Genomic DNA, 12,286 nt, shown 5'->3' with positions numbered 1-12,286 from the left:
TTGGGAACATGAGTCACATGTTTAAAAATCTTATAAATGGTGGACAGTGGGTATAGTCTAATGATTTCCAAGGGACGGCTCAGCTATTAAGAGCATTGCTGTTCTTTCAAAGGACCAAAACTTGGTTCCTAGCATCCATTAGGATGGTTTACCTGTAACTCCAGCACCAGGAGGCCCAGCATCCTATTCTTCCCCCCCCCATAATTTTCTTTATTTCAAAAAGCTCAAAATACACTGGCAACAAAACAAAGGTAAATTTATCAGATTCTGGAATCTCCCAGAACACACATCACGGGGGTGGGGGAATGTAAAGTTAAAGAAGAAAGACTTCATTCAGTCCAGGGTGGTACAGCCTGTGCCTTTAACCAGGAGGTTAGTTCCCATGCCAGCCAGGGTCCCATAGAGTCTCAAAAAAGACAAAATACAGCTTCCAAATCAAAAGGAAAGAAAATAAAGACAGAAAAAGACAAAAGAAAAACCCTAATATGGGCTTGAAAGAGGGCTCAGGTTAAAATCATCTCTTCCAGAGGACCAGGGTAATGTTGGACCCTAATTCCGGGGTCCTGATGGGCCGGTGGGAGAGCCCTGCAACACAGACACCAAACCAGGAGATGCAACAAGCAAGAGGCATTTATTAAACGAGTGCGCGCTCGGGTGTCAGCAATCCGGGGAAAGCTGCACACCCCTCAGAGGGTCCAGGCCCTTTTTAAAGAGTGCAAAGTGGCATGCATGCATGGGGCACAAGGTGATTGATTACAAAGCATAATTACAAAGTACAAAGTATAATTTCATGTTTGAGAGATCACCCAGGTGTGACCTGTCTTCTTTAAAGGAAAATAACAGAATGACTTGGAAAGACCCCAGACTGTCTGTTGGCCAGGTATGACCCAGACAGGACCGTTCATCTGGAACCATTTGTTCCAGGGTTGGGGCCTATTTCCTTGATGTGGGCCACGACCTGGGAGAGACTTCACTTTAGTTATTTCACAAAAGATTGATGATTCAGTTACTAGCCCTATTTAACAGAATCAGCCTAGCATACCACTAGTCCATCACCATAGTAACTTTCTTGTTCTTATAATTTCTGTTCTTTCCTCCATGTCAATGTCCATTTTTTATGATTTTCTATATTCCGCTTGCAAGAATTATTCTCCTGCCCCTTTCCCACATCCTTAATCTACAGATTAAAGTCCCTTCTTTCAGTAATTACTAGCACCTATGGCAATTGCTCAACTCCAGTTCCAGGAGATCCAACACATCCAGCCTCTGGAGGCTCCTATACTCAGGTACACACCATTATAAATAAAATGGTTTTTAAAAATCAGCTGTTTCCCCAACACTCCAAACACTGCCAAGTGGCAGAAATACTTTCTGCAAAGATGACAAAACTGAGATGTGAAAAATAAAGCACTTAGCTAACATTTTGTAATTTCCATATAGCTTTGGGTGTGGTAATGTGCTTTTAATTCCAACATTTGTGAGGGGGAAGAGTGAGTGTGTGTGGATGGGGGGAGGGGTGTGTGTGATCTGAGTTTGAGGCCAGCCTGGTCTACATGGAGTTCCAGGCCATCCAATGCTAGATAGTGAGACCTGTCTCAAAAACAAACACCTTCAAATGCATGACAAGTCAGGTGATTACAGCATTCATTAGACCAGTTTGGGTTATTTAGTAGCATACTGTCTCAAAATGAAACAATTGCTGAGCCCAATTCGAATTCCAGAACTAGGGAGGCAAAGGTAGAAGGATCTCTGTGTGGCGAGCTCCTGGACAGTCAGCATTACATAGAACCTGTCTGAAAACAAAAGTCCATTTTTCCAGCACTGGAAAAAAAAAAAAAAAAAAAAAAGTCCCTAGTGCTCTGGTCCTCTATCTGGAGTTAAATTTCAGCTCTGTAGGCTGAGTCCTGACTCCAAATCCTCTGCAATTTAAAACTGGCAGACTGAACAGTGACAGGTTTGCACCCAGCATTTCCTCCACCTTCTGCGGCGGTGGTGTGATTCCCTCTCCCCACTCCGAACCCCCGCGATGAAACGACCTGACTTTTCATAATCGGTAGCATTCTCTTTTTTAGACTGTTTATCACAACCTGTAACCTGAACCGGATGAGCTTAGGAGGGCGGCCGTGCAGTAGCAGCCGGCAGCCGCGCTCCCCGGCAGTCCCTAGAGCCGGCCGGCTCCCTCGATGTCCCCAGCCTGCACCGGAGCCCTCGCGGGGCGCGCTGCCGGGGCCTGGCACCGCACCGCTCCCCTCCCCATCCTTCCGTCCGCCACCCGCGAGGCTGGGAAGCCATCTCTTGTCCCCGGACGCCGCGGTCACCGCCCGTCCACTGGCCTCAGCAGCCAGGCCCCAGGGCGGGCGGGGCGCAGGGATGAGGGCGGGCGCGCGTTGCCATGGCGATCCGGGGAGTCCCCTGAACCCCCCGATGACTTGCATGGCCCCGGTGGTGGGTGGCGACCCCGACTACTGCCCTTACCCATGGCGACGGTGCGCGTGCAACACGGGCTCGCGGGGCGAGTCAGCAGCTCCCCGCGGGCGCGCGGCGGCCACCGCGTCTGACCCGGCTCGCTGAGACCACAGCGCCCCTAGCGGCCGGAGGACGCCTCGGCCGCGAAGCCATTCCCTGCGGATCATCTCCCGCCAGTCAGGGGAAATGTAGCAGGGACCTGAGGGGCTCCGGCACTGCAGCCCAGCCAGCCGCACTGCAGCACAGCATCAAGGGTGGAGGTAAAGGTGGCCTTTAAGCCATCTACAAACATTTTATTCACGCAGGCTGAATGGGTTTGATTGAATGCACCGGGCCGTTTCCTTTGATGTTTGACAGAGTGGACCGACAAATTTAGAAAACCTCGCGCAATTAAGAGCCGAGATATATATATATATATATATTCCCAGCATTTGGGAGATGGGAGTTCGCATGATTCGTAGTCGAAGATTCAAGTTCAGATGCTCAGATTTGAACTCCACTGAAATCCCGATGCGGTGGTGCACACAGCTAATCCCAGCATTCACTCAGAAGGTGGAAGCAGGATTGCTGAGAACTCGAGGTTACTCTGAGCTACATAGCAAGTGCCAGCTCATCCAAGGCTACCTAGAAAGACCATGTCCCAAATAACAACATGTAATACTTTGTAGGAGGGTGTGGTGGCCCTGTAAATACCAACTCTTAGGAGGTGGAAGCAAAATGACAAGAAGTGTTTGTCGTTACAATTCCTTTCCTGGGGGTAAACAATGTCTACCCAATCCTCCTAAAATCCCAAGGGCAAACGGAGGTACGATTCTACCAAAGTGATTAAAACCATTCACCTGAAGAAATCAGTGAGCTATGGGGAGAGGTGTGGATGAGCTTGAAACAACTGTATGGATGATGAGCCACATCCCCCCTATGCACACACACCATAGATAAGTCACGAGGACATCGAGGGATATACCAGGAACCCTGTCTAGAAAAAAGAAAAACAAAAACACAACTATCTATGAAACCCACAGTTGGGCAGGAACATTGCCTTACTTCCCTCAGCTGTTTCTTACTTCCCCAATATATAGTAATAAAAAAAAAACATTTTATCCTTTCCCATTCCCATGGCAATAAACAGGTTTTTTGTTCTTGTTTTTTCTTTCTTTCTTTCTTTTTTTTTTTTTTTTTTTTTTTGGCCAGGGTTTCTCTGTGTAACCCTGGCTGTCCTGAAACTCACTCTGTAGACCGGGCTGGCCTAGAACTCAGAGAGCCACCTCCTTTGCCTCTAAAGTGCTGGGATTAAAGGCCAAGACAGCTGTTAATACTTTACAGCCCACTATCCTATTCTTATCTCACCTGCAGGTCACTAGGATCTCTCAGGCATTCCAGAGCAAAAGGTCAAGGCCCTTAAGGGATGCCTGGCTTCACATTGCGCAGTCATTCTTACTCAGGTCTGAACACTAATGGCTGGGATAGAGCAGTTCATTTTTGGGTAAGATATCAGGTTAAGGCCAGCTATCATGGCCTCACACTGGAACTTAAAGGTGTGTACCACCACTCCACCTTTTCTCTAAAATTTCTCAAAACTTATTACACTACTGGGTCTAGAGATATGGCCCAGGGGTAAGTGCTGGATGTGATTGATTGAACTATCACAAACCCAGGAACTAAATTTGACATTGCTACCAGCAGTGTGTAACTTTGGCTGTTTTGTCTTGGAATGCTCAGAAGTGAAGATTTCCTCATTATTTTATTGTCTTGTGAGTATGCATGTGGGTGTATTCTATATGTATGGTACTACTGGGACCACCTTTCCTCGGTGGTTGGGCCTATTTACAGTTTGAAATTTGTCATATAAGTACCACGAGCTAACTGATTTCGCCACTGGAGCTCCTACAGTTTGAAATTTGTCATCTTTTCCTCACTAGCTTAGATTTAATATTCTATAGTAGTCTGGTGTCAGGTTTGTTGCCATTGTCCTCTAGTTTGTCTTTTAAAATTACATTTTATTAATTTATTTGGGGGACCAAGGAGATCAGAAGATAACTTAGGGAGTTGGTTCTCTCCTACCATGTACACTCTGGGAACTGGATTATCAGGCTTGGTTTTACCAATTGAACCATCCTGACAGCCCTGCTTTAGCTTTAAGTTTCATTTTATGTAAGTGTTCTGCTGGCATGAATGTCTGTGCACCACGTGTGTCTGGTGCCTGGGTAGCCAGAAGTCATGGGATCCATCCAGACTGCAGCACACCTACACGGCAGTTAACTGACTCCTTCCTTTTTTTCCCTCCATAAAAGATAAATAAAAAGGATCTGTAGCAGAACTTAAAAAAATAAACTAATAATAATAAAAAGGATCTGTGCTCTAAGTCCTTCCAGGAAAACAAGTGCAATTAAGTACATATTATATAGGAGCATGAGAACAGTAGGCGTGCCAGCACATGCCTATAATCCCAGCATTTGGGAGGCAGACATTTTTGCCAAGTTTGGGGCCAGCTTGGTCTACCTATTAAGCTCAGGCCTAGCTACGGCCACATAATAAGATCCTTTCTCATTAAGTAAATAAATAACACAGAATATACTAGAGCCATAAAGCAGAGCCTGGAGGACACAGGGTCACTGGAGATTGGTAGTGTTTATCTAATATGCATGAAACCCTAGGTTCAATCCCCAGCATTGCATAAACAGTGTGTAGTGTATATCTGTAATCCCAGTTCTCAGGAGGTGAAAATAGATTAAGCTCATCCTCAGTTTGAGGCTAGACCCTGACTCAAAACAAAACAAAAAACCCTCGCTCTCTCTCCCCTCCCCTTCCACTCTCTTCCTCTCCTGCTTTCTGTTGGCCACCAGCTAACCCCTCCCCCTCCCAATGAACTCTACGTGGGCGCTGAGTCTCCTGTTTGTGTTTCATAGGTAAAAGCAAAACAAAAGAACAACATTGGTGCTGAGACTGCTTCAAGCCCTCCTCGAGTACTCGGCAGCCACCTGCTGTCAGACGGCCAACCAGAGACATCTGGAGAACCCGATTCTGAACCAGCAGTCCACTTCCATCCACCGGTTCGCTGGAAATGCCATCCCACACGGGCTACAATTTGGTCTCAAAGAGACCCTTGAGTTCCATACTACCAGGACTGTGATGAAACAACCAGCTATCAGGACGTGGCAGCACCCCAGCTTTCTAAGATCCCTCAAAGACGATCTACTCCCCCAAGTGTGCGGGAAGTAGTCTTGAGAACCCTAACCTGCCACGCCCAACCCCCCCCCACCTTTTTAATAATAAGAGGTGGGAATGTTGAAAACCAGCAGTCCCCAGACTCCGCCCCCAGACGATGGGCAGGAAGCTCATGGCCTTGTCATTGCTACCTCATGCTTTACCTGTCGCTTTACCTGGCTGCGCTGGGGGCAGGGGACTCAGTTACACATTCTTAAGTTTCCCTTTTAAAGCAAGTGTGCGCCCTTCTCTTTTTCTCTCTCTTCCATTCTTCATTTGCTTTCTTCTTTCTCCTGCTTTCGATTGGCCACCAGCTACCCCCCCACCCCACACTCAATAAACTCCACAACCGCACTGGGAAAAAAAAAAAAAAAAAAACTCTTGGTGGCCTCTTCTGGAAACATGCCATTCAAGTGAGGGGAGAAGAGGGCAGAGGTCATCGGAGGCCAAAACTCTTAGCGTGTTAGCAGTCCAGGCCTGTTTCATCTGACAGTCACCGAAACCATCAGTTTTACAAGTGTCTCACGAGGCAGCCAAGGATGGGGACGGAGAGCAGGGTTGAGATCTGCGAAGGAGAACATTGAGGAAAGGCACAGCTGCTCACAGCTTTCCCCCTGAGGGTAGGAAGAAAAGAGCAGTGGGACTCATCTCAGAACAATCAATCCAGCCGGATTACATGGCTGTCCCAGCCTCAAACTTGTGATCCTCCTGCCTCAGCCCTCCTGAGTGATGACATTAAAATCTGTGGTTTTCAAGACTGACTAGATAATAACTAGACCTGGCTATGTGGGTTAAGTCTCAGGAAAAGCAGCTGTTGCAGATGACAGTTGGGCCAGAGGTGGACTCAGGTGAGGCTAGTAAACCGGGAGGTTTTCCCTGTTTTCCAAACAGGTCCAGGAATGGGGCTGCTGGAAGAGCATTTTATCTTAACAGCCCCCTGCTCTGACGTACACTGCAGTGTTGGGGTATAGAAGATCTCAAAGGATAAAAACAGCTACATAGAACATCTTAACTCTTTCAAATAACTGACTAGAATTGGGACTGGAAAGGAGACTCAGTGGGGAAAGCCATAAGCGGCTGTGCCTTTCCCCCAAAGTTCTCCTCGCCTGTTGGTCTTGCAGAGCACCTGTCTGTTTCCCAGCACCCATGTTGGGAGGCTCACAACTGACTGTAATTCCAACTCAAGGGCTCTGCCACTCTTCTGGCCTCAGAAGGCACCTGTATACACACACACACTTCTGTTCTGCTCTTCCCAGGTACTGACATTATCTTAAAGCACTTCCAGCTTTCTACTCTTATAATAGCTAAGGATATTTAAGCAATAATAGTTAACTCTTCAATCTGCTGCCATGCCCCCAGCATCATATGGACTCTTTCTCTGGAAACCTAAAATAAACCTTCCTTACATGGCTCTGGTCATGGTGCTTTTATCTCAGCAGCAGAAAAAAGAAACATACAAGTATGAGCAACATTTCACCAATCACTATTGGGGAAAATGCTAGACACCTGAGCTTAACCAATCCTCAGGGGCAGAGGGTGTGGCTCAGTTGATGGGATACACAAGCACAAAGCCCCGGGCTCAACCTCCACCACTGCACAAACCAGGCGTGTTGGCACACATCAATATTCCCAGCACTTTAGAAGTGCAAGCAGGAGGGTCAGAAGTTCAAGGTTACCTGGGACACATGAGACCCTATTTTTACACACACAGAAATCACTTAACAAAGAATGACACGGTAAAGTCTATCAGTATAAAACAATTTATTAAATTACACTTTAAATTTTAAAAAAAGTGGAAGCACCAACAATTTTCACATATTTTAATTTCCAACAAGTGAGGTAGAAGCATTTTCCCTCCAGGGACCCTTTTGTGAAAATGTCACCATACATATAAATTTATTTTCCAAACATCAATACATAAAAGGAAAAACTGAGTAACGCCCCCAAAGAGGCAAACTGAGATGAAAATCAGGTATACCTTGTAAGCTGGCATCAATTCAGGAAAGTAAACTGCCTCAAAAATAATTTGTTTTATATCAAATCCTCCTCTAATGTTGAAATGTTACATTCCAAACATTAACAAAGGGGACAGGGAGATGATGATTAGGGAAAAGGGGAATAAGAAGCACACTCACGGATGTAATTCAAAGACTAGGCTTAAATGAGACACATTTGATACTGAAAAGCAAAGTAAGGAAAACAAGCCAATGCAACTTCTCTGATTCTGGAATTAGACCTGATAATTCTTTTTTGAGATCTGAACCTTGGTTATAATCGAAACTTTTGAGTACAGACCCCAAAGTCCAACCCACAATCAAGGGCAGAAAAATCTTGAACACATACTTAAAGTACTTACAAATTTAGACTTTTCAGTTTGGAGTTCACCAGTACTTTTAGAGTAAAATTTTACGTGATGACAGAATCTCATGTTTAACAAGATTACACTAATGAAAAAGAAAAGAAAAATCTGGAACTCTGAAAAGAATACAGTCACTTCATTTTTGTACCTTTTACCCAAAAGTCATCCTCACAGTTTAAGTGTGGCGTTCCCAAGCTGGAACATCAGGTGACACACCAATGCCTGTGACACTGGAGGCAGGAGTGTGGGATTCACTCTCTTTGAAAATCACCCAGAACGTGGCAGAGACTCTTGTGTTCCCTTGATGGAAGGTCCACGATGTGAGATAGATTAAGGAAGACAGATTCAGCGGAAATATACCTGTGCACCATGATGCCCATTTACAACCTCAGCACTTGATTAGGAATCCAAGTTTGCTATACCGTAGGTTGGACCATAACCTGAGATACATGAGGCCCTATAGGGAGGAACAAAGGGAGGGGAGAGAATAATCTAATTGAAAATAGAAAGCCAGGTGTGGTGGCCCACATCTGAATCCCACCAGTCAGGATGTAGTAGCCAAAGTCACCTTTAATAAGAGTCACAGCCAACCTGAGGAACTTGACACTTTACCTCTTCAAATAACCTGCTTATCTAATGACACTGGGAGCTAAGTGTGTGAATATCTTTAATCCAGTGGTTTTCAACATTCCTAATGCTTTGACCCTTTAATACAGTTCCAGTTGTGGTGACCCCCAACCATACAATTGTTTCATTGCTACTTCATAATTGTAATTTTGCTGCTATGCACTGTAATGTAAATATCTGATATGCATGACACCTGATATGTGACCCTTGTGAAAGGGTAGTCATACTACCTGCCCCAAAGGAGTAGTGACTCACAGGTTGAGAACCACACTTTAATCTTAACACTGGAGAGGCATAGACAGGATTTTTGTCCAGGTCCAGTCAGAGTTTCAGAGAAACAACGGGAAGCCAGGCACTGTAGAACATGCCTATAACCCACCAAGTGGGAGGCTGACACAGGAACTTAATGAAGAATCTAGGCCAGTTTTGCCCCCTTTTTTGAGACAAGGTCTATTATAAACCCTGGCTGTCCTGGAATTCACTATGTAGGCTGGCCTTAAATTCACACGTCTCTGCCACCCAAGTGCTGGGACTAAAAGTGGGCACCCTACTACACCACACAGCCTCGCTGTTCTAGTTACAGCATAAATCAACAAGATAGAGATTCTGGGGCTATAGAACCGAAGGGACAGCCTATTTCTGCTGGCTCCAGATGACAGATCAGGCTCTTACCTCTCCCTCGCTCACTCCACAGACCATCCCAATTCCCTTTTCTTAGTGAAAACAGTCTTTAAAATATGCCCATGAAAAACACAGACAATGAGTTTCTATTCGCTCAAGTGCCTGAACCAACAGCAGCAAAGCCTGAATGGCCAGGTGGAGGAATAAGGATATTAACTGCTCTGTGTTTAGATGGTGAAAGAGCTTCTCCAAAGGAGGGAAACGTTGCAGCGAGGACACGCTGCCCAGCAAGATCAATTTGTGTTTGGCTCTGGTTATCGCCACATTGAGCCGTCGCCAATCTTTCAAGAGCTCACCAAGCTGGAAAAAAATACAATATCTAATTATCCTGGTTATGTTACATATTTGAATTTGTTATATCTAAGGACATGGTTTACCTTGAATGATTTTAGCATTTTTTTTTATTGTTTTTTTTTTTTTTTTTTTTGATTTTCCAAATGGGGTCTCTTGTTACCTACCCAGACTCAAACTTGCTATACAGTCAAGGTTACCCTTGAACTCCTAACCATCTACCTCCACCTCCCAAGTACTAGGATTACAGGCTGTGACTCTGTTATTTGTTCTTTTGTATTTTGAGGCAGTCTGGCTATGTATCCTGGGCTAACCTCCAAATCAAGACCTTCCCAATTCAGCCTCTATTGTAGGAAATACCTGAGATACTAAGGAAAAGCGCAGCATAGAATGGCATGTACATAATCTAAAAAGTCACAAGAAACAAGGTTTTGTGACTAAATTGATGGCTCAGTGGTTAAGAGCACTGGCTTCCAGAGGACCTTGTTCAATTCTCAGCATCCACACAGTTGCTCACAATCACCCATAACTCCAGTTCCAGGGGATGCAATGCCCTCTTCTGGCTTCCTCAGGCACCATGCACGCAAAAGGTGCACAGACATACACATAGGCAAAATACTTATACATGCCGGCATGCCTTTAATCCCAGCACCCTGTGAGATTCAACCAGCCTGGTCTGCAAAGGGGAATTCCAGGACAGCCAGGGCTGTAACAGGGAGAAACCCTGTCTCAAAAAAACAAAAACCTACCCGTACAGATAATAAAAATTAAAAGAAAGGAGATTGAAGAGTAGAAAATAACATAAGCAAAACAAAACACCTGAAAATATCTCTGAATTTGAAAGTATTTTGTCCATGCCCCTTGTTCTGATCATTTTTATTTATTGCATATATGATGTGTGTCAGTGAATGTATGCTATGGCACATGAGTGAGGTCCGAGGACAACTCTGGGAAGTCAGTTCTCTCCTTCTCCTTCTCCAATATGGCTGCTTCTGGACATCAAACACAGGTCAACAGACTTAAGAGCCAAAAGTACTTGGTGGCACATGCCTTTAATTCCAGCAATACTGGCACTCAGGCATATGTATCTCTGAGTTCAAGGATAGCATGGTCTATAGAGTTACACAGAGAAACCCTGTCTCAAAACAAACCAACCAAAAAAGTCAAGTGCTTTTATCCACTGAGCCACCTGCCTCCCAATCACACACACCTTGCCTTTAAACCAATTTAAAAATAATAACAGGGGAGCCTGGAGAGATGGCTTAGTAAATTAGGGCACTTGATGTTTTTGCAGCCGACTTGGGTTCAATTCCCAGCACACATATTGTAGCTCAAAACCAACCATAACTTCAATTCCAGGGGATCTGACACTGTCTTCTAGTCTCCAAGGCACCAGGCACACACAAAAATGTCTAAAAACTGCTTTTAGGCTAGGCAATGGTGGTGCATACCTTTAATCCCAGCACTTGGGAGGCAGAGGCAGGTGGATCTCTATGAGTTCCAGGCCAGCCTGGTCTACAGAGTAAATTCCAGGACTGTTTCCATAGCTACTGAGAAACCCTGTCTCAAAAAACCAAAAAGAAAAAAAAAAGTTTTAGAGGGAGCTAGAGTGTAGCTAAAATGGTGAGCTGTTTGCGTGGCCTCGTGGGTTTTAGCACTGATGCAGTGAGGCGGGAGGAGGGAAGAGCACAGATGAATTAGTAGTTAACAGTCAACTTACAGTTCCATCCTTATTACTCCTAACGAAGGACACCAGGATGAGACTCTTGTCCCTTCCTTGGTATTTGTCTACCGTGTTAACTTCGACCCCCTCGACAGAAGAGCGTGCCAGTAAGTCAGTGATGGTCCTCAGCTGCTGCCTGTATGGTGCGATGATACCAATATTGGAGGGACTGCAGCCAGCCTAGGTGGAAAATGGAGAGGATTTAAACAAAACACCCCGATTTCTAAATTCTTTAAGCTTTCCTGAATTTATTTCTAGTATTTACATTTTAGATTTTCTTTTGTATGTGTAGGTGGTTTGTATGTGTTTGGGTGCCTGTGTATGAGGGGGATACCTGTGGATGCGGAGGCCAGAGGTTGGGGGCAGGTATCTTCCTTGCTCTCCATCTTACATGATGGTACAGGGTTTCTCACCTGAACCCAAGCTCACCAATTTGGCAAGTCTAGCTTACTAGGTTTCTCCATCTCCACCTCCTCAGCATTGATTTTATAGGAGGCCATTAGGGACACCTGATGTTTATGTGGGTGCTGGGGATCTGAACTCAGGTCCTCAAGCTGGCAAAGAAGAGGGCTTTTGTCTAAGTTTTCTCCCCAAACCTACAATTTTCTGCTATCCCATTCACAGTCAAGTTTCTAATGACCCACACTCAGGACACTACACAAAGACACTAAATGGAAACCTCAATGGCCACCATAAGAATGAACTTCACTGGGCCTGGTGGTGCACGCCTTTAATTCCAGCACTCTGGAGGAAGATGTGGATTTCTGTGAGTTTGAGGCCAACATGGACTCAAGTGAATTCCAGGACAGATAGAGCTATGTAGTGAGAAACCCTGTCACGAAGTACAACAAAAAAATTCAGAAGTTTTCTAAATGATCAGCATTCAGTCTCTTCATCTTTTACTTATTTATTTTGAGGTTTGACCTTCAGATCTA

At 45.1% G+C, this 12,286-nt stretch overlaps 1 protein-coding gene across 1 annotated transcript in view; it reads right to left on the bottom strand.

Moving 5' to 3' along the window:
• Positions 1–8,011: 8,011 nt before the first annotated feature.
• The window catches only part of Dna2 (DNA replication helicase/nuclease 2), a 30,910-nt gene continuing 26,635 nt past the window's right edge, over positions 8,012–12,286 (bottom strand). The window contains exons 19-21 of the mRNA XM_051186812.1: positions 11,349–11,531; positions 9,491–9,637; positions 8,012–8,349 (exon numbers count right to left, since the gene is read on the bottom strand). Of these exons, the coding sequence (XP_051042769.1) occupies positions 8,281–8,349; positions 9,491–9,637; positions 11,349–11,531 (399 nt within the window). The 3' untranslated portion in view covers positions 8,012–8,280. The remainder of the gene's footprint in view (positions 8,350–9,490; positions 9,638–11,348; positions 11,532–12,286) is intronic.

This window comes from Phodopus roborovskii, unplaced genomic scaffold (genome assembly GCF_943737965.1).
Source record: "Phodopus roborovskii unplaced genomic scaffold, PHOROB, whole genome shotgun sequence".
Classification (NCBI taxonomy): domain Eukaryota; kingdom Metazoa; phylum Chordata; class Mammalia; order Rodentia; family Cricetidae; genus Phodopus; species Phodopus roborovskii.
The sequence above is the reverse complement of the archived record's forward strand: the minus strand, read 5'-3'. Positions and strand labels throughout refer to the sequence as shown.